Source organism: Hippoglossus hippoglossus, chromosome 9 (genome assembly GCF_009819705.1).
Source record: "Hippoglossus hippoglossus isolate fHipHip1 chromosome 9, fHipHip1.pri, whole genome shotgun sequence".
NCBI lineage: Eukaryota > Metazoa > Chordata > Actinopteri > Pleuronectiformes > Pleuronectidae > Hippoglossus > Hippoglossus hippoglossus.
The window spans coordinates 14,451,032-14,474,868 of NC_047159.1; the positions used below are offsets into that span (position 1 = coordinate 14,451,032).

Genomic DNA, 23,837 nt, shown 5'->3' on the forward strand with positions numbered 1-23,837 from the left:
CGTGGGTGAAGGAGCGCACATGTACAATATGCATGTGCTCAACTATTTTTGTTCATATCCAGTCAGCATTTGTCTTTTTCCACTTATTCCGCTCAATTCACAATACGAGCAACATGTAAGAGCAAGTGAACTCTGCTCCTCGGCAGATAGAGGGAGCATTCGAGTGGACCAACACGTGCAGCCATGCAGGCTTTAAACCACAGTTACCTGATGTAGTTTGACCATAGCGGGCCCCGTTTTTTCTTTCTCTTCATACTTCTCCACTTTGGACTGCAGCCGTTTGTAGTCCTGCAGCGCCTGTTCCCGCCGCTTCACTGCCATGTTGAGGCTGGGGAAGACGCCACTGTACCTGCAAGACAGGTACGAACAGCGTTAGCCATCTTTGACAAAGACAATGGGACACACACACACACAAGCACAAATTACCCAGGCACTCACACAGAAGTACATAAATGCTTAGGAAAAAATTATCCCAGAAATCATTAAAACAACTTTCCAATGAAATTTGTAGACATGCATTCTGCATTGCATCCCATCTTAATAGAAGTCATTATGAATTAATAAAACCCCTCTCCTCAACATCTTATTGTAGAGGTACTCTCAAACCCCAGAGGACAGCTCTGCATTAAGCTTCCTCTAATCTATTATCTAATTACTGTAGTTCAAAATGGCATGAAACAATTCATTTTGTGACAATTATCATATTCCAAATGAAAATATATTCTTGCAACGAGAATCCTGGTCTTCAGCACTAAAAATAGGGAAACATTCATCTGTAACTTAGCAACAGGAGTCTGAGCTTCATCCTGGGACTTGTTGCACTGGTTTTGTGGCTGCGTTTAATGGGAAGCAGGAATATTGTTATACAGTAAATATTCAACCCAATAGTATTAAATAAAAAATATATAATAATTCAAGTTATAACGCTTGGATGACTAATAACATCTAAACTACAATATTAAAGTATCCTCAAATGTATTCAGCATTAATATAAATTATGCAGTAAATGCCATTACATTAGTTATTTTAAGTGAGGTATTTATATTCCATTTTCCTTATTTAAAAAAAACAAAAGATTTAATATTTTTATTTCATCCGTTGTCCTTATCCCTCAATAAGAGTTAGGGGGAAAAAAGTTAAGAGGAAAAAAAACAGACACCACAGGAAGAGTCTCAGGACGGACAGAAGTGCAATAGATGTCATGTGTAACAGAGCACATCAATAAAATTACAATATTTAAATATGGAGACGTGTATCACTGTTTAAAGCTGTTTAAATGGCAGAAATGAATCCCAGTAATCATTACTAAATAAGCAAGAGCACGATTTATTTGGGTCCTTTCCAACATGTAAACACAAACCAGTGACAAGATTAGTCACACAGGTGTTTGCTACATGTCATAAAAACTGTTATGAAGCCTGAGATGCAGCTTTTTTTAATGCACTTCATCAAGTGTGGAGGCCCACTACTACCATAGTTTATTATGTGTGTCTCTGCCTATATAGTGTTATTAGCCACAATATGTGTGGGCTTCCTGGTCAACGTTCCTCTCCACGCCAACCCTTGCCCTGCTCTGTGCAGCAGATGATGGAACCACTGAGAAGCAGTGAACTGATTGTGAAATTACGGCTGTGTCTGCCCGTGATCTTACTACGAGAGGAGAGGAGGAGGGGGGTAGAGTAGAAAGTGACGCAAACTGAGGCGCAGTCTCAGACAAGCAGGGATTGTTTCCGACAGGAAGTTAAGTAAGGAGTGGTCTAGTAACTATGGAGTGACATCACAGAGCTCAGCTCAGCCCAGCCCTGCGGCCCACGCTCCACCACTATTTATAAAATACCACTTTGGCCCAGTTTATGGCAGGGGTGGATGCTGATCCTCAAGTCTACTATCTGTTCCAGTGTACACATACTTGAAGTGCCGAGGGATTATGTAACTACCCTCTAGACATGACTGCTCTCTAGTTCGATCCTATTGGCTGATCACAACCCAAAGAGTCAACTTCAAGACGACACAATGGCTGATCACGTTTTCACCTGCATGCTTCACCTGCCTGAACCATGCAATTTCCTCATGACACATGATGGTATGCGGCTCTGAAGTGGGACAGCACTGCCAGCAACTGCCATGTTTCAGCACACAAAGACATTTGAGGGCCTCTGATGGTGCAAAAGAAGGAGGAAGAGCTAGAAACAAAGAGGGTTAACCCACTCCTGTCCTTTCAGTCCTTGCTGTTGATACCTGTCTGTTACATTCAGGGCTCTGTACAGAAGTTACAGTAACTCAGCTCTGCCAAAGGCTCCCACACAAGGATATACAGCAGAATATGGCCATGGTTGTAGGTGACTATATATTCTTTTTATGATAGTCTGGTCTATAAGTGTCCAGAAACTGGACATTCCCTCGATGTCCTGGCCTCGGCTGGACAACTACCAGTCAGCCAGCTAGGTCTGCATTTGTGGTCAGCCTCGTTTGAATGAGGTCCTGTGTTGGTTGAGAGCAACACGAGGCCAAGGGCACACCACTGTCCATGTGACAGGTCAGGGTGTGGTCAACAGGCTGGATGGAAATAGCGTCTGGACCAGAGAGTGTGTTTATGAGCAGCTGCCAATCCACAGACAGGCCAGTCTGACCCGTCAGCCAAGCCCAAGTCTGGTCTAGACACCCTCAGTCTAAGACACTGGCTGTCCCACTTCACTATCACCGTCACATAACCCACTACTGCAAAACACACTATAAACCACTAAAATATGGGACTCTGCCACAGACTCAGATGAAGAACTAAGATTGCCAGACAAGATTACATCAAGTGGCAGGTTTTGTTTGAACATGCTTGCTGTGAATATAAAATTACTACCATTTGTTGTATAAATGGTTTAGAGCAGTGGGCCATGTGAAAGAGTGTGTGACGTACATGCCAGCTGAAACACCTTTATCTCGGCAGAAACCAGAAGGAGTTGGATCTGCTGCAACTTGCCTTGTGCTTTGTTGATCAAAACTCAAGACAGCTCACGCAGCCTGGATACCCGATACACCAGATGGGGGAAAAAGATTGATAACTTCATAGCAAACATCTGGAGTGTAAAAAAACGTAACCTCCATTCCAAAATTCAACACCAAAATGAGACCGAATCCAATCACTGCCCCTGCCCCAAAAATGGCACCAGCCCCACAGCCAAGGCCAAATGCAACTATTGGCTCTAGGCCTCTCACTACCTGCCCCAGCGGCAGGATCTTCCTCCTGATTGAGAGGGGTGAAGGTGGCTTTTCCAGTCGTAGCTGAACCGAAGGCAGAGGTAAAAAAAACAGGCTCGACTTCTAACTCACCCAAAAGAGCAACGGAGCAGAAAGGGCTAGGTAACACAAATTCCTCAATGCCCACGCGCTGCGCTGTGCTGCGCTCCCCTCCCCTCACATAAACACAGTGATATCATTCAGTGACCCCCGCTGAGGGGATGAAATTTACGTCTGGGCCTGAGAGAGAGAAAGAGACAGAGGGGAGGAGGAGGAGGGGGCTGTATCTTTTTGTGTGTGTTTACTGTTCATTTTACCACACTAAGTATTAAGGATGGATGCCAAAATATTAAATAGCAGTCACACATGGACACTTTAATAACATACCAAACACACAAAAACACACAACCTATTCAAGGTCTTCCATTAACATTAACATTCTTTCTCTAATTTCCTTTACAATAAAACAAGATCAGCGATAGAGTATTTTCAGACTAAGTAAATGAAAAATATTCATTAGTGAAGGACTAATGGAATCTTAATGGACGCTTTTAAGTATAGTAGCTTTTGTGTCACAGTTTTCTAAAGAAGACACTTTCATAAACTAATAACTAATAGTGCCGTGTTGTTGAGGAGGTAAAAAGTTAATGATGAGGTCAGTTTAGCTTGGCTCTAAAACACGTTTATAAACTTTCTTACTCCGCTTGGTTTCCGAATCATGTAAATGCCTTTAAACTTTATGGTCTAAAATACCATTCCTTGTGAGACCGTGCCCCTGACAAAATATGGGTAGGTGTTTGTGTATCTACGTGTTGATGTGTGTGTGCGTGTGTCTCTGTGTGCGCACTGTCCTGAGACAGTTTTCCCCCTCATCCAATCCTCTGGGCCCAGGAAGCTGGGCCCTTTGCCATATTCTGAGCCTGCCCACACGTCCGCCTGCCGCCCACCAGGAAGAGGAAATTAGAACCATTCCATCCTGTCATTGCTCCGCCACCAGAGCACACAAGGAAGAGAGGGCTTCTCACACACACACACACACACACACACACACACACACACACACACACACACACACACACACACACACACACACACACACACACACACACACACACACACACACACACACACACACACGTTTTACAGAGGAATCTCTTCATATTGGTTACTTGTTAGTAACTAAAGTGAAGTTACTAAAAATTACAAGTTTATGGGGCAGAAAGTTCAACACAAGCTTGTAATAGAAAACCTATGCAATTGCTCTCTTACAAAGCATATGGTTAATCTCCTGGGAGGAGCAAAGAGGAGGAAGCAAAACCTTAACAAGTTCTCCGGAAGACGGGTGGGATAGTCCAACCACTCCCTTCAGTACCTCTGGTTTGTGTTTGCATGTGTGTGTGCGCGTGTGTTTAAAAAATGTAGGCTTAAGGAATGGAATAGCACTCACTGGCTGCTCAGATGGGGGCGAGTATTAGGAATAAGAACCAAATAAACTTTCTTCCAGACGCACTACCGACACCAAAGCAGCACCACCAGCACAATTTTTACAAACTGCATTACTACACAGCAGGCCTCTCTGAGCTCGTGCACTGTGGCTGTACTTACCACACTACAAGTGTGAGGAGCAGAGTAAGGTAAAATCATGAACTGGACTTAATCTGCCCAGATATGTCCAATACTACATCAGGGAAATTAAGCCACAAAACTGAACTGAATTGCCTTTACAACACTTTTCTCTGATTGTGCAATGTATCTTAAACCACTGTTTGGTCCTACGTGAAAAAAATCTACCTTTGCGCTGGTCCAAACAAAAGTGAAAACTATCGATAATAACTATTTGACACTGATCTGGTAAACAGATCATTTAGAGTCCACCTTTAAAATACAGCAGTAAAAATAAAAGTCACATATCAAAACGGACACTTACTTTTTCAGAGGGTCGATAACGGTCTTCTGGATCTGGTTGACCTGTAATTTAAAAAGAACAACAATTAATGTAAGCAATAAGCACCTCTACATCAAGGAAGGGACTTTATGAATTGTTATTCACTGTCAAATTGAGTTACATCAAAATTTAACTCGAAACAAAATAGCTTCTACATCTCTCGCTCATTAGCTGCAAAGTAATGCCACTGCACAAACATCAACATTCGTGTTTATTTCAAACTGAGCACTCAAGAATAAAAAAAGGGGAGGGGGGGCTTCCAAAGAAACTTTCATGACGTTGACTCTTTTATTGTACACAAGCCCTGAGGAGAAACCCCTGAATATTCATTGAGCCGACGATACAAAAGGATGGAACTGTCAGGGGACGGACATGAAAGCAAAGCCCAACTGATTTCAAATCCTGTGGAGGGCGGGCTGCCTTACAAGATGAAAGTTCTTTGCAAGCAAACATTTTAACAATAACAGTTTATATTTTCCTGCATTCTCCTTCTGGTTGCCAGAACCAACAGGGGAGGGAGGGAGGGGAAGGGGGGTGTTAAATGGAAGTAAATGAACATCTCATCTTGAGGCCTCCAGCCCCAAGTCTCATTGACAGAAGTTGGCGCACAATTAATAAAGTTTCCAGCGTCATTTACATTGCAGATTCAAAACGACTTTTACTACTACAGTCTCCAGCACAACAGAAGTTAACCAAGCAATCGAGGCGAGCGGAGAGTAAACGCTAAGAGCAACGAAGGAGAAACTAAAGCAGCGAGATGTGAAGTGACAGCTGCATGAGAACAGTGAGCAGCTCCGCTAATCATATGTTCACTCGCTATTGGAAGGACAGTCAATCACACAACAACAAGGAGGCAGGATCGCAGCTGCGCTTTGTAAAAATGCCCTGACCATCTATGAGAACATACAGCGATGCTCACTGTTTCACACGGGCAGATTTCCAAGTACAAAATGGTTGATTGTGGTTTGAGGGAAAATAGAGAACCAATAACAAATAAGTACATGGGAATACACATTTTCTTTGTTTTACATATTCACACCACCACCACCACCCCTCCCCGACTTGAGCTGTGCCGCTGCTTTTAAGGTGAGAGCATGCAGCGAAGAGGGAGAGCAACAGCGGCAGATTTGCTTAAGCAAGCTGGTGCCCTCTACCCTCTGCCCCTTCCCACAGAGAGAGAGAGAAGGGGGGGGTATTCCTTGGAGGCCCCGCAGAGCCTGAGGCCGGTGCTCAAGTAGCAGTCTCCATCAGTGAGTCACGGGGCAGAGGCCATCCCGGCACACAGGCCTCCCAAAAATACACACAGATCGCAGAGGAAATCAATATCCCTCCAAACGGAGCATCCTCTACTGTGCTGCCGCCATGTACACTGGGGCTCAGCTTCGGCAGCAGTGTGCCGGCGGGGCTGTGCGCCCTCCTCAGCCCCAGAAATAAACACACAGACCTGGGCCACTGCTGCCTTCATTATCGCTGCACGTTTTATCTGCTGGCTCTCTTACTTGCGAGCCCTGAGGCAGAACATCCTGTCTCAACATGGAGAAGAGCAAAGGGTGGATGCTTTTGTGTCTGTTTTGCTGGAGCAATAGGGTTTGCTGTTGGTGCCGTCAGAATCAACAGTCAGCTTGAAGGGAGATACTCGAATAGTGTTCGAGCGAGCTGTGCTGGATTTTAAACACCTAGCAAATCCAAGGTGATATTCCACATAGCAGACTGACCAAAAAGTTCTCACTCTCTCTATTTCGCCTTTAGCTCTCTGTTAGCCACTTTACAAAAAGGAAATATACCAATCCAGCGCAAACCTGGACCTGAACGTTGTGTTACAGTGAGGACCTTTTATTCAGTAAGACTGAAAGAAGTGCACAGAAACTCAGGTGTGACCTAGCTGTCAAAATCCACTCTGGATCAAAGTGTGTTAAAAAAACATACAACCAAGTCAAGTCAATACAGTTGTGACTGTTGTCCTCCACGAGTGAGAAACTCGGCTGGGATATAAATGCCCAACTGAATCACTGTCAAACATATCCCAGTCAAAGAGCCAAAGAGGAAACATATACACCGTGGAGACAGAAAATAGATCACCTACTATACACTGTAAAGACAATATGCCCTAAGCTACTAGAAACCGAAATCCCATTATACTGAGAGATGATTGAAGGCCGATTTATACTTCTGGATTGAAATTGATGTCGTAGGTCCCACAAAGTCACATACCCTGATGTGCACATTCCTAGAAATGTAACTACACATCACCGTGAAACAGGCCGCAACAACTGTGATTGGTCAACTGGGAACCATGCCTCTTCCATATCATAAAAAACAAAAACAATACTCAACCTAAATAGTTCAATGGTCATTTTCATCATCTTCCCAATTATTTCTGTGTTGCATTAATTTTAGTAAAAGGAAAAAAAATGTGGCTCCAACATAGAAACTTAACCACAGACAAGCTTTTTGACGAAGAACAATTTCTTTGAATGGTGTAGGCCGCACTATAGGCTCTGCGTCGATCCTGCAGGGATAAGTTGACAAGGGTACCCAAGAGATCCATTATCTAACCACTTATCCTTTGAGGGTCCTGTGTGGGCTATAGCCAATCCCAGCTAACACTGGGCGAGAGGTGGGGTGCACCCTGGTCTCCAGTCCATCACAAGGCCAACATTCAGAGACAAATAACTGACCAGAGAAAAGGCTTACAATTTTAGCCAGGAGGAAAAAAGAAGACTTTTATGTTGAAGGAGTCATCCTTCAAACTGTGATATTCAAATGACGTGTAAAGAAAGAAGTGGATTTACTGTATCCAATATATCAATTGACAGGCAAGTGAGCATGGCAGCACTGTTTAAAATTTCAAAGACAGTGAAAATTTGAAAAAAAAGCTAATTTGATTTTGTATAAAATCTAAAGAATGTAAAGCTTCATCCTGAAAACAGTCAAACTGGCAGGAGTGCTCTTCTGGGCACTCGACCAAGCCAAGTCCTGGAACATACGCACCCGGGGTCACAAACCCACACGCTCTGTCCAACCCACATTCTACTTTGTCTGGTCACTCAAAACGGCTCCTGTAAAATTTGATGAGCTGTGAGAAAACCAGTCTGAATGACTGGTATGGTTGAGCTGAAGAAGAAAGGAAAGAAACAAAAGTGGTTTCTAGTTGCTAAAACTCCTCCTTACACAGTTAGTATATTTAATATATTTAGTGATATTTAGATTCTGATTGACATTTAGGTTGCTTTCTATCAAGGAAGAAAAAAAATTATTTACAGACTTCAAATACAAAGATCTTACCAAGCAACTTGCTCTGCATAGCTTAAGAATATTTTCTGGAACCTCAAAACACTTCTATGAGAGTTTTGGTTGCTGCTTCACTCACACATGTTTGGGAAGAGGTTATGGTTTGATTTGCAATGGAAAGTCCAGTTCACAGGAAGGTTTCAGAGAAAATATAAATCAACTCTGAACCTAATATGTACATTTCCAGATGGTGCCATTTCTGTGAGATAGTACACTAAAATTTTACAATGGAATAAAAAAAGATCCACCTTTTTTCTTTTTTTCTTTTACAAAAGGTATTCATCTTCTCAACTCATTAGATTTTTGTTGTTGAAGAGGTTATGAAATCATTCTGGTTCACAACAAAATATGAAAAGAAAATAGATATTTTAAGGCAACAAATGTGAAAAGCCCAGAACACCTAACAGCGGGGCAATGAGTCAAGAAAACACAGATGGAAAAAAGTCAATCGGCATATGCCTTGGTGCGATCTCCTGTGTTGTTTGCAGTATTTTTTCCCTCTTTAAAAGTCTACCCTTCACAGTGCAGTGCCTTGAGGATGCACACATACGGTGCCACTATGATTCACATTATAACTACCTGTGGCAATGATTCTAATCAAAAACTGAAATGTACCCGGCAAATAATCTGAAGAGGCCTGACAGCCAAAGCAGAGATCTTAACAGAGTACAGCAATAAGAGAGAGAGAGAGAGAGAGAGAGCACTAGAAGATTGCTTAGTGTTCTGTAAAGACATGTCTGGATTTCTATGGTTGCCCCTTAGGACAAAACATGCAAGTGTGAAAAACACAAACATTACAAGAGACACTGCAAATCAACAAATACTCTAAATATCTTAATACACACAAAAAATGCGTAGGACCATATTTTCCGGATGGCAATGTCAGTTTGGTTCTGCCTGTCAGATTGTCAGTCAGCTTGTTGGCTTGGTCTGAATCTTTGGTGATTCCCTGCTTGCTCTTTCATCAAGTGTTAACACCAACAGAAATGTAATGCTGCAGGACTTCTGTATTATAAATTCAAGCTCATGGCAGCTGCTCCTCTCCATAAAAAAAAGAGAAGGAAATAACTGACTTTCTGCTGCAACCTTTCATGAAGATATGGTGTGAACCGTCAATGTAAGACAAGTGCTGAACTGAAGCCAAATGTTTGTTTCAATAAGTAATCCAAGCAATACACTCGTCCACTACACATGCAGGGAACAGAGTTACTTCTGTGAATTTTGCGGTAGGGCATGTTTTCCAGTTAAGAAAAGGCCTTTCTATTGTATGAGTTATTTTAGACTCCAGTGAGTCACAAATGCATCACTTTTCACAGCTGATACCCAGTACCCTGAGCTTATAGAGGATGATGCCACAGATGCTTTTCAAAAACAGCAGAAGGAAAGACATACGGGTAGTTTTTAGTTGACAGGCTGCACAATATTGACAGATATGAAAACATGTACTATGAACAGAAACTTGTGCAGTTTTGTAATTTGTATGTCTCAGTAAAAACATTTCATCTGATTACAGTTTAATACCAATGACAAGAGCCTAGAAGACAAGAAAGAAGATGTTTTTAGACCATAGCTAATGAAATAAAGACAGCAGGTATCCATAGTCTTTCCCAAAGCTAAGCCAAGTGTACCGAGATAAATTCAGATAAAAGTGTTAGTAGACGATCAGTTATTAGTTCCACATGGGTCTGTTTTGTAGTTTTATTAAAGCGCTCTAAAATCGTTTTTTGTTTTTTTAGGATCCCAGGTAGTGTAGAAAACGGTTTGAGTCTGACCTTTTCCTGGTTGAAGGAGTCCATCCTCCTCATGGCCGTATCTAAAACTTTCATGGATTCCAGGAAGGCCTGGTCCTGCTCACACAGCGGGTTACTCAGCAGGTCTGCAGAGATCTTCACTGCTGCTTTGGACATGGCTGGCAGAAACATACAAAGCAGAGAACACTGTTAAAACTTTGTTAAATAGCTTTGTGAAAAGGCCATCATGTAGGTTACAGCACAGAAATTATTAGTTTTTTTTTTATAAATCAAATTTAAAGACATGTTTTTACATTTTTCTCAAACCACGGGGGGTAACTTCTGTGGATTACACTAAGGCTTTAAACGTTTCATCAGTATGTGTATTTGCTTGTGGTAGGCTTTTCAAAAGTGAGCAAAAAGTAAAATGGCACAGTGCAGCCCCCATTGTAAAAAATCTGAGGGGGTGGTGGGGCTGCCTGCCGTGTTGAATATTCACCAGAGCACCAAGAATCTTTACAGCGTTTCTACACTGACAGCACCAATTACTGTTAATCTGCACTCTTGCCACTTTGTTTAGACACAGAGCATATATCAGATTATGGCTTCACTGTCAAAATAAATGAGCTGCACTGGCGGGAACACAAGTCGACAGGAGAGGCTGTGGTGAAAATGAGCTTCACAGGGATCTGGAACAGTCACTGGTCTCTTTTCACACTGTGGATTCTCTCAAGACCAATTTTCAACCGATCAATTATTGGGGTGTCATGTTTCTGCATCTCTTTTTTGACAAGTAACAAATTGCTTGATTTGACCTTTGCCTGAGATGATTGAGAGACACGTTGGTTATAAGTTTATGAAAATCAAAAGTTGACCCCAAGGTAATGATTTTGTTATTTGCAGAAGTGTGTAAATAAGTGAAATTATGTCACTTGTTATCATCTGTGCCTGAAACAGATGAAACAATTTGTCAGCATGAAAAGCAATTATCTCAGCCGCTTTCTTACTAAGCCTGACTGAAACTGTGAACAGGAACGGCCGTTAACATATATTATGGTCCCTCTACAGCCAATTTTCAGTGGGTTCAATAGTTTTGACTTGATAAATGCTCTCCGATATAGAAAGCAGTGTATTTAATGTAGTGCTGACATGCAGAGTAGGTCCAGTTCTTTGTTTGGTAGCAGTTGGTGGAGACGGGACCTGTTCGACAGATGGAATCCATTAACGATAATGAGGGCTTGACAGCTACGACACTTTGATGATGCAAACATCCATATTCCCGAGCACAAAGGAGAGGAAATGAAGAAGCCTCTCTCTCCTCCATCCGTCTCCACTCCTCCATCCGTCTCCACTCCTCCACCCTCACAACTGACGACTAACCGCAGGCCATGTGTACTGCTACTTCCCAAATATACAACTCCAAAACCAACAAATAAGCAAATAAAAAGTAAACATGGTTTTTGTGGCAGACAAATGTATGAATAAATGAAGGCAGAGATGGAAGACAAATCAAGCCCTAACCGAACACTGCACAAAAAGATCCACTCATAAATCCAAAACCTGCACACAATGATAACCTATAAAAACCTATACAAATGATTAAGGCGGAGGCCTGCGCTTTCATTTGTCAAGTTGTTCGGAGAGCTGACGCACCACCAAACAAACCAAGACAACCAGGCGTCTTTCTAGCCATGAAAAAAAACCTGCCAAGCAACATCAAGTATGTTGGTGAACAAGTGGAGATCAATTGCACACCAGGCGGTAACACAGGTTGGGTGCAGAACACACCTAAATCAGCCTCAGTGCTTTTCTTCATGTCCTTGTGAAGCTTTTTCGTCTGATCCTCCAGCCTGTAGGACAAGAAGAGGAGAGATGATCAGCAAAGCTTCTGCTATGATAATAAAGCATCAGTGGTCCTGACAACAATGGGAAACATGAAGTGAAATACATTTGAAAAACAACCGCAATGTCAGAAGTAGAATAGGAAAAATTGTGACAAAAGTACATCAAGTCCACAGCATATCATAATCTAATAATATATTACATATATATTTCATTATTTTATTTAATTCACTAAAGCTACATTGACATGGACATAGAAAGCACCGAATCAAAAACCCAGAAAAGGAAATGAGTGTATAAAAAGGTTCAAGAAGGAATTACACATTTCATTGATTCCATATAAAATGTTATTATAACATCTGTTAGCTTATTAACAACACAGGGAATCGTTCTTGTTGCTGTCAACTACATTTGCGTTCAGAAGCATTATTGTCTTCAATCATTCCCCTGCACACATTCCATTGATGGGTGTTAAAAATGGCAATTACCAAACTATGGAGGCTGAAAACACATGCCATTCATTATATCAATTACGGCAAATGAAGGGTTTAGAATCTCCCCTGAGACTGCTTTCATATCACTTCTCCTGGTTTGATGAAAAAAGGGAATGTGATGGGGTTTCATTTGTATCATTGCTTTGAGGGATTATATTAACTAGATAGACAATAGCTGTGTAACGTCAGGTCTCTGGTGGGGACGCTGTGTCCAAAGGTCACAAAATGTAAACACACCAGTCACACACATATGGCTGTTTGGGAGCTGAAATACAAAAATGGAAGCAGGTTGCTTCTAAATACAGAGTTTTGGCAGTTTAAAAAAAAAAAAGGTATATACTCAGGTACTCTCACAGGTGCATGAAAGAAACAAATTTGACTGGTTCTCTGCTGCACTGACATTGACTGTTAACACTGTTTATCCTACAGAGTGGGGCAAACAAAGAATGAACCCCAAACTCTTTTTTAAATGATATTTTCTTATTGATAGGACATAAACGTAGAATATATATATATATATATATATATATATATATATATATACATACACACACACACACACACACATACAGACAGACAGACAGACAGACAGACAGATTAGATTGTGATCTGTTATGTCATTTTAAGTTACCTTTGTTTGTTTCCATAACAAAGTGTTAATAGGGTAAAAAATAAAAGATTTCAAAATAAAACAAGACAAATAAATAAAAGGGTAAATATAAATCCTTAACATTTTTCCTATAATTTGTCCTCTACACGCTTTAGTTTGCCTCAGTGTTTTTTTTAGGATTTAATACTGAATTGCAACACACCAGATGGAGGTGGTTCCAAAAATGTCATTTGCAATAAATGATGTAACTTCATCCCTTATTGTTCTCGCCACGCAAAAAAGAAAACATTCTGTCAGAACAATCTCCACAGTAACTTGCTGTATCCCTCTCATCTATTAGATGTAACTGGTTCTCATACACCGAAACACCCGTCCTCTAATGTATTCAAAATGTATGTTAACATTTCAGATAATCAGAAATAGGCATTTCTAATTGCAGTGGATGCTACTCACATTAGAGTCAACATTATCAGCAATACTTCAGGCAGGATTTAGTCAATGTCTAATAATTAAGATGGCTTCTTGTTTTTATGATATATTATAAGTTGCCCAGTAAATGCATTATCAGTGTGCATGTAGACCAGGACAATCAACTCTGTTTTTATTTAGAAAGAGCATTTAAAAGCTAAACGTAAAGACAGCTCTGCTCAGAATAATACCGCCACTAAAAAAAATGTTGAATTCTAAAAATGCTTCTGAGAAAATTATAAACATCTAGAAATACCGATAAGTGGTTGTATCATTTCTGTCTTTTTGATGGTGGCAAACATAAATAGTTTAGAAATCATATATAAGTACACTTTGCTTTGAATGGGACTCTGAATGCCAGTGAAATTAATGGAGGGCATCGCGTAAAACCAACCGAAACTAAAATAGTGTCTTGCAAATTGGCTGACACAATTAACACTGTAACATAGGAGGCAAATATGAGATGAGTAAAATTAACAATATAACTGCAAAAGCCTGCCAGTCATGGAGATCCGTTCTTAAAGGATAGTGGGTGAAAGCATCTCACCATGTAAACAAACTAGCCTGTTACGAGACCAACGTCTGTACGCTCATGGTGTGTTCTTAAAGAGGTTGTTTTTCCATGTGAAACCCATGTTCCAGGTAGTGACTCCCACTTTACAAAGTGTCACACAATGCTGTTCCATCTTTCCTACTCTGTCAGCACCGGAGTGAAGGAGGCAATCTGGATTTGTACCGATGAGCCTGGAGTCTCTTTCCAGGAGGTGCTAATAGAGTGGCCTGGTGGAACAGCTGCTGCTCCTTCCTTGTTGGGCACGTGCAGCTACAATCACCTGTCCACATCATCTACTACTGCATTTTATGACTTTCACACACAAACCCTTTGTATGACACTAGATAATGAAGAAGCAGTCAACAATGTTTGACCGCTGTCACCAGTCCCTTCTTTTGAGTAATATCTGGTGAGTGCATTTCTCAGCCAAGGCATCAAACTTCCATGTAAATCTAAACCAAAAGATTATAGCCTTTTCAGAAGCCTATTTACATTACTTCATTTATTCAGGCCCCTGCAATATTCACACGAGCAATTCAACCTGGCAAATGTTCAGCAATCAGAATAATTAATCCTAAATGACTTCTCCTCACTTCAACAACCCTTCTTGTTAAGTTGGTTGGATACCCCAATAAATGTGTATGGTCATTGAGCCAGTTAGCACTCAACCTGCTAAATAAGGGTTGAGGCTGTCACATGTTAATTGCATGTTTTTGTTTTGTTTGTTTTCGCAATTTGATTTTACAACATAATTATCTTTATGAATATATATTAATAACAAAAACACAAGACATTCCTGATCAAAATGTTTAAGCATGCTTTATATCTATATTCTGTAAATGTGCTGCTGAGCATGCTGCTGTGCACATGTCAATAAAAATAGTTTTAGATTCAATTAATTGTTATCATTACTACTACGTCACAGGTCATATTACACTAATCGTCTTAGGAGAGGTGGAGATATCGTGGTTTAGGCCTCCCAAGAATATTTAAGCCGCAGATAGACCATTACATGTTGATATGGATCTCTAGGGTGAAACTTAAATGTCTCTACATGCCTGCCGCTCTGACTCATCTATAAGATGTATTGGCACCACACCTTGCTGATAAAGGGCCCTCCTACTCAACCAAACCTGAGAGGGAAATGGTGCTCCCACTCATTCTGCAGGGCCCCTCAGGGAGTTTCAAGAACCTCTGTCTCAACAGTAAGGGAAGGCCTGGGTGTTTTTAGGCCTTGGATTCATAAGTGCCCGGAACCCCTCTCGCCTTTGTTTCATAGTAAAATGTAACTCAATAATTTTACGAAGACTAGTTAAGTATTACCTGTTAATGGGTGAAAGAGCTCTGAGGATGTCTATGTGTACAAACTGATGAAATACTTGAACTTTATTGAGCGTCAATGATACATCTACAGGAAAACTTTCATATCATTATAATTTTTAGCTGAAGCCTAGATTTATCAGAGGATGAGGATTATCTCATTCAAAGTAAACTCTCCTACCCAGTTTGTAATTTCATAGTTAAAATGCTTACACAGTTTAATGTTAAAGGGAAAAAAGTGACTAGACACAGCAGGGATTGGCTAATTGTGTGGGACCAAGAAACTGTACTGTACATGTTATGTTATGTGTGATGATCTTGGTGCTTTGTAAACTACCAATATGTTTATTAACTGTGTAGAACACATCATCAACAACCTAGTTCTGGATAAATATGCATATATTTGTGAAAATATATTCCGATCTCTTCAGAGTTCCATTATCTTTATTGCAGTGTGTATGGTGTAAATATCTTACTTTTCTAAAAACTTTACTTTCTTAAAAGTCTGAGACCAGTTTCACATTCAGTTGAATAGGTAAGTGGTCTAAGACATTTGGATGCTTTAGTTCTTAATATCATTAATACAATAGTATTAAAATTAACACAGGAAAGTGGGCCAATTCCACATTGGACACAGCAGCAGGCTGATGAATACCATTATAGTAGGAAATATAGAAAGCCATTATGCTGCAAATTTAATTTTCTTTAAAAACACTTCTCATTAGAATATTACTCTTGTTTCATTTTAAATTAAACGTTGAAGATTTTTTTCATATTGGCACAAGGAGGCCTCTGGGAGGAATACGAGTGTGCATTATGTGGGCACAGTGATCACCTCTTCACGAAAGCGAAGGCATCAAAATACAGTTTTACCTAACACATATTGCAACACACACAAAAACATCAGTTAATTATAAAAGCTGTAATACTAATAGTAGTAATCAACATCGACAAAATCTGAACTTACTTTTGGAGTTTGTCATATTCACGCTCAAAGTCTCTTTCGACCTAAAAAAAAGAACAATAATCATTTTATTATTTGACACAAGTTAAGTTAAGTTTTTTAAGAAGATTATTTATCATGAGACATGCACACACAATAATCACAGAGCCATTTACTGACCACAGACCCTGAGGACATACAAGTTGCAAGAGCTTAATCGTTGAATAATTTTGGAGGGAAAAAAATCCTCTTTATACTTCCACATTATCTGAAGAATAATAAGAGAAATGAAAAGGATAACAAGTTATCACATAGTTTGAAATGTACCACATAACCTGCAACAACCTTTGCAGGTTTATGATTGCCTAATTGATGCTGACTTGAGGCTTGTGTTTAATAACTTAACTATCTTCAATCTTTACTTGAAAAGCCCCTGGGTCTTGTTCTTTTACAAGGACTTTTGAGGGGGGGGGAGACATACACTTTAGCTGAGGAACTGTGACTGGAGATGAGTTCCAGTGGTTGAACTACAGGTGAAATAAATCAAGCTCCCAGGGTGAACAAGGGCTTGGACCGCTTGTCCAGCTATGTCTCTAAAACATGTCACGTGGGTTACAGAGACCTCAGGGGCGTCTTTCTTGTGGTTCTGTGGGCTCCTGGATTTAAACACAGAGGCCAAAACACTGAGGGAGGCAGTTGACACTTTGTCACTAGGTGATCATCTAACTGGGCAGCCTCTAGCCCACTCCCTGGTTTTTGCTTAGGATGGCACAGGAAGCTGGAAACCCAGTCTGACAGTGCCTGCCGGGCCACAGACCCATTAGAGTGGAAGTGGTTTTTCCAGCAAGGAGAACACCCACTCACTGTTACTTCAAGGTAACCACCTCTGCCCTCCTGAATGGCTCAGACAAACTGGCATCCAATAAGTCTTTTGGCTGAGGGACTCTGATGACTTTATTCAGAATGCTGTTCATGTTGTATATACAATTTGTTAAACTTAACTATAACTTACCTTTTACCAAAGCAGTTCTTTACAAATGTTTCCCTAAAGCAAGTTTTTTTGATTTACAGAGTTTCCCATTGATTATCTAGCCTGCGGCAGCCCGCCATATTATAATAGTTTCATAATGAACCTATTTTAAAAAAAAACTCTCCTAATAACATAAGAGATCACTAACTTCGTGTTTTGCTCCGTTGCTGTTTATATGTGTGCAGTATTATTTGCAGTGCTATTTGCCAAATGCTTGCTCGCGATATTGTCCATTAAGTTGTTATCCTTCATGCACAAGACACAACAGTTAGACCTCATAGTTTCAGCTGCAGTCCTCTCTCACACAAGACCTTCTCTTTCACTCTTTAGGCCACGGTCACACTTATGCAAATGCAGCAGTTTGTGCGCATCTGCTACCATAGATTGAATTAATTCTGTGGGAAATCCTGTATCTACTTATGCCAACGTTTTTAGAATTTTCTGTGTCTACTACATCGTTGTGAGTGATAAGGCAATTTAGTGTACATTCGTGACTTACAGTTTTAGAGAGAATCTGCTTCTTCGGCTGTCCAATCTTAAAGGGAATCCTGAAATGGCACAAAAAGACATGCAACATTAACATGTGGCAAATGACTACCTAAAGGGTGAAATTACTGAATGCTTAGATTGTCATCAGTTACATGACCACAAGTCTTAAGGTCACAGACAATCTGAAACTGTTAATCACTGTCATCATCTGGCTCCCACTGCAAGCACATATCACTAAACGGAAGACTTTGTTTGTTCTTCTCTATGTGGCTTTACTGCATGAACCTGGCTGGCAATCAAACACATGCACTTGCTGTGCTGCATATCAAGAAAATAGTCAACCTAATTCAGAGTATCAGGCAGACAACACAATATATTGTGACTCAAAAAGGTACAACCAGGACACTGACTTTACTGTAAAAGATCAACATCAAAACATGTCATGAGGTGTAGTATAACTGGGGTAGTTGGGCCTAATTTTCAGAATGAAATACAAACTTTTCCTCACTCTTGAAAGAAAAAGCGACAAATCGAAACTATAGTTTTGGTAACAGAAAAAGGAACCTGCTCCTTCTTAGTTAAAACATCATCTTTTATCCCCATTTCAAACCCAAGCCTGTGCCTTAATAAGTTGCTACCGAGCATCACAGTGCCTTGAGAATACATGAGACAGAAAACACTGCCTTGCCAATGTGCTTGGCTGTAGGTTGTTATTGATGTGACACTAATGGCCTGAAATCTAAGCTATATGATGGACAGTTGCTGCTGACAGGCAGGGTGAGGCAGCAGCTGCGTCAAAAGAAAGGTGTGTAGAATAATGAGATGGAAAAGAGAGGGTGTGATGTAGGGCCTCGTTGTGCAACCCGGGAATGCTACTGATGTGTGAGGAAGATCCTTTTGATGCAACTCAATCACAAAACTCAACATGGTCAAATAACAGCAGGATTACTCTAGTTAAAATAACACAGGTTTCACTAGCGCCTCAGGTATCAAATTTGTCTCTTGTATTTTATGGCTCTGTGTTGACTCTGTGCTTGGGGTTGTATAAAGTATTAATGGTCCTGACCTTGCTTTTAATGAAGATTTGAATACAAGGTTTAGCCATCTGAATGTGACCCAGTTACCAATGCCTGAGCATGTATAGTTGCTTTTGGCTCAGGAAAGTAGTTTCACCCACTGTGTCATCATCTGGGTGAGCCAACACGGAAAATAACCTCAGAACCTCCCAGCTCTATCTAATGTGACTCACCTTTCTGTGATTACCTGATCTGTACACTATAACGTCATCCTGAATACCTTACTACGTACGTTATTTGTATTTGTAATTGTAGGGGATCGCTTTTCCAAAACACAACAGCAGCATCAATTTATAGATAGTTCTTAGAAGGTAAACTCCCTAAGTTATACTCTCCTAAAGCTACAGTAAAGGGTTAGAGCAGTTATCATCATGAGATTTAATTTTGAAAAGTATAGAGCCCTAGATTGGTAATGGAGAAAAAAATATAATAAATATATATATATGTGTGTGTATGTCTCAAGGCAATATTAGGTACTATATACAATAATACTAGAATGAACTACAAAAGAAAACGAAGACACTCGTTACTTTGAGGGACATTAAAGATTTCATTAAAAGTAGATTTTGATCTCATTAAATATTGCTGAATGAATAAAGATAAACTAACAAATATATGTAACAGCAGTGTATGTGTCCACTGCAACAATAAACATATCTATAATTGACATTTACAGGACCGTAATAGAAATCTCAAAAAAATTAGGCCACTTAGCAGTTGAACAATGCTACAACACAGCTCATGAGTTTATATTCAACAACAAACGACTACACTATTACTTTGTGACTTTGGTCTGCTGCAGCATTACAGAAGCAGTCAAAGTGATTTTGCTATTTGTTTTTTTTTGTGGTTTCTGGTGGTTTTCCACCAACAATACACAGCAACAGCTTCTTGATGTTGCTCTCCATTGGTGGGTGTGTCAGGGAGAAAATCATAACATCCACAGCAAAGAACCCAATGGAAGAGTAAAGTACAAACACTGGAATGTTCCAAATAGCCATCAATGCATTATGAAACATATATTTAAATGTTTTATATAACTGTTTGCTTTCAATGTTCTCTTTAGCTACATCTTGGCAGAGCTTACCATGACATGATTTGTTTCTCTGTGAATGTCTCTGGGACATTCAGAGAGTCTGTCCAAGTGTAACTATATTAGTGCGGGTTTTCCCTTAAAAAGACCAAATGATACATTTGCGTCGAAAAAAATACGTAGGAGAGTTCTTAATTTTACAGATTTAGATTATATCCACTTCTATAAAGAGCCAAAGTAAAGTGGTCATTCTCTTCAACTGCCCATGAGAACTGGCAAACACACCGCGTGAAGTGTGCTTCAGGGAAGGAGAGGGAAAATGTAACAGGCAACCAGAGGGAGAGAACTAGAAAGAGGGAGGATGGTAGTCACTGTGAGAATCATTCCTAGTGTTTCTTCACACAGCAATATTTCTGTAGGGGCTGTCACATTTAGAAACATTGGTAAGTCAGTTCCTGTGAACCAAGAACTAGTGTTTATCATGGCAGAGGCCTGGCCACAAGACAGATAAAGAAAGAAAACTTGTGTTTTATGCAAATTGAAGTCCAATTTTTACTGCAAACAAATGTAAGCCTACTGATGGCAGGCGTGGGTAGATCAGCTGAACATTGGCTTGGTTTATTGTGTTGAATATGTTGGACAATTTGATAAATATAGTCAGTGTAATATCAGTACATGTTACAGTTCTTCGAGGATTCATTTACCAATAATCATTATTTCCAACATATTTGTAAATATGTTAGTTTTAGGAAATTGCAGTGACTTATCAAAGGTAATTTGTTGTTGACATTTTTCAGTCATTGTCCATTTCCTGGCCCAGATGCATTTAATACTGCTCTGTTACACATTTGCTGTCACTATCAACTCATTTACAGAGCTATCTGATCTTTGCTGTAATAGGCTACACGTCACAGCCGTCAAATAAGCACGTAGGCACGAACAAAGACATAACAGTCTTCTCTATCCTGGACGCATTATGCACTGACTGGAAGAACCAATGGCTTTTCACTAAAACTGCAAATGTGTATGCCATTAGAGGGATAGTGCATCATTCGACCTTAGATATTCCACGGAGCACAGAAGGCTGCTTGAAGATATTAGGAAGTGGAATTGTTCTGATGATGACCCCAAAGTCAAACCTCTCACGTCATAGAGGCAAGTGTGCAGGCCCTACTGGAATGCATCAGTCAGCACAGACCATAAAAGACTCTTTTGACTTGTCGAGAGCCCCCACTCTTGACCTTGTGTTTGGCGTGCGTGCTGGTTGCAGCGTTGCTTTTCAGCCATTGACTCTCTGACTGAACTGAGTGACGCAATCTTGATTAGTGTCATCCCTAAACATGACACTAAGGATGTGTATTAAAAAGCAATTAAATGTACACACACGTCACAGGCATACTGAAGAATTGAACATACATTTGTGAATTGTGAGAAACAAGCACTGAATTTAAAGAAAGCTCATTTTAAAGTCAACAGCCACTCGCAATTGAAGACTACTCGGACAAACTTTCCCATTCTTTTAAAAATTAACATTAGCAATAGCTGAATCCATACTAATACCATGGAATCCAAAACATGCTCTCCTAAGAAGAAAACACAAAGATCATGGTTATCACCCCCATAGCTCGAAAGCATAAAATGAGCAGAGTGATATACCAAATGTGTACGGTCATAACAGCAATTTCTCTTTGCCTGTGTTTTTGACAAATAACCAGAGAGTGATCAACTTAACACTTTCTATGAAAGAAGATGAAACTTGCCACAACCTTTCTGACACATACAACAGATTACACACCTTGCTGAGCCTGATGGGCAAATGTATCCCAGTAACAGAAAACAAATATTGCCCTGGAAACATGAAACAACATGTTGCAAAAGACAAGACACAATACAGCCTACTCAAGTAAAGAATATAATACACAGATATACAGTATAAACATATACATTCAGACTATATAAGACTCAAAATGAGAAAAAACTGTCAATCATAAGATAACACTGACACCCTTGACTTACGTTTTTCTTACAAGCTAAGATTTTGGGGAGTTTTATTGTGAACTACTTTGGTAGTGTGCTGTGTGTGCCTTCTTTGACATGTATTTAAATAAACTTGTCAGAGAGAAGAGTCAAGAATCAGGAATGCATTAAAAACAAATTCTGTTATGGATAAATGTTTTTTTTTTTCTCTTGTTGCCATTTGCCTGAAAATGATAGCACGACCTAATTTGCTGTTATACTTTTCAGGAAGGTCACCAGCTCCATGGAAGATGTCCGACTACCTGCAGACTCATCTAGTAAGTTAGTTACGAGACCAACTATTTACTCCACTTGTCTTCATTCATTGAACTTAACTCCATGATCTTCTGTGGCTTTGTGAAAGAAATCTTGGAGCTTGATGGAATGGATTTAAATATGCGTTTAATACGCTTTATGTTACACCAAGCAGCAGCTGCCGCATTTATGGAGCCCTTTAGATTCCATTGTGTGCACTGCCTTTTTAACATAGTGAGGTTCATTTACATGTCACTGCTGATTTGAGCAAACTTGTTGTTCAACCTGTAAACTGTAGCAAAACGGTGCTAAACGTTTTGAAACTGCACGTGGCCCTGGTAATCATCTTTATATTCCTTATTAGAGCATCTGTTAGAAACTGTTCTTCTGTATATACTGTTCTGTATCTTCATGAAATACTGTCTGAAAAGGAAAATTGCTCATGACAACAAAAGGTGACATCTGGAAAATCATAGCTATCGTCCAAACAGTCAGACCAAAACACAAATATATATATATATATATATATTACTCAGTCAAAAAAACCCACCAAATAGTCATATTTGAATAACTGGCATGAGAGAAAGTTTGACATTTTCCTTTGATAAATTAATAACAATCATTTGAGCCCAACCAATATGGACCTTTGTGGGTAGATGCTGATAGTGATATTAGGGAGTAAATACCGATATATCAGCAGACTATGTGCTCAATGACTCCTAAGATGTCGTTATCAAACCCTTATGACAAAGAAATCTAACTGAAGCTTGATGTGTTTACATTTTGACCATAAAGTTTATTAGAGATAACTACAAATGAAAAGAAAACACAACTACAACCACATGTATAGAACTTGAATTTAGAAAATGTGTATATATGTAAATGTAATGCGAAACGCACATCTGTTCTGCATTGTTTATACTGTTTTCATATCAGCAGAGAAAACGCAGATAGCATTATGTCAGTGTAAGGCTCATACAGGCGATACTATCAACCACCTGATGTATGGGATGGGCTCTACCAATCATCAGTGTTGTGGTTGACTAATTTAGTTTGATGACTAATTGATTAATCATCGAATAGTTTCCACTGTAATGCTTATGAAGTGTGGGGGTCTATTGATAGATGATGAAGGCACCTCCATGTAAACATGCCAGGGACTGGGGCTGCAGACACGACTGTGTTAGTACACGTCTAGATCCCAGTAGGTAACTTCAAACACATCAATGGCCCAAACTAAAAGCAAATGTGAGACAAGCAGTCCAGAGAACAACTATCAGACTGGTGCTGACTTTACTAAAACCACATTGTACAGACTTATACCTGAAACACCCAGTTTCGTTAGTAGCAGTAAACATGTTCAGGGTACCAACAAAGTTATCTGGCTAACTAACATCAATTGTGCCCAAGTGTGAGCTACATAAACAGACATGCACGAGAAAACGTAATCTCATCGGTAATGTCTGCTCAGGAGAGTAAAAGGTAACAACAATCCTCCTGAGGGTTGAGAT

General features: G+C 40.0%; 1 protein-coding gene across 1 annotated transcript in view; it reads right to left on the reverse strand.

Annotated features, from left to right (window-relative positions):
- bin3 (bridging integrator 3) overlaps window positions 1-23,837 on the reverse strand; it is a 29,822-nt gene that overhangs the window by 5,273 nt on the left and 712 nt on the right. Inside the window, exons 2-7 of the mRNA XM_034597091.1 lie at window positions 17,957-18,005; window positions 16,452-16,492; window positions 11,986-12,047; window positions 10,240-10,376; window positions 5,159-5,199; window positions 208-349 (exon numbers count right to left, since the gene is read on the reverse strand). Coding sequence (XP_034452982.1) covers window positions 208-349; window positions 5,159-5,199; window positions 10,240-10,376; window positions 11,986-12,047; window positions 16,452-16,492; window positions 17,957-18,005 — 472 coding nt within the window. The remainder of the gene's footprint in view (window positions 1-207; window positions 350-5,158; window positions 5,200-10,239; window positions 10,377-11,985; window positions 12,048-16,451; window positions 16,493-17,956; window positions 18,006-23,837) is intronic.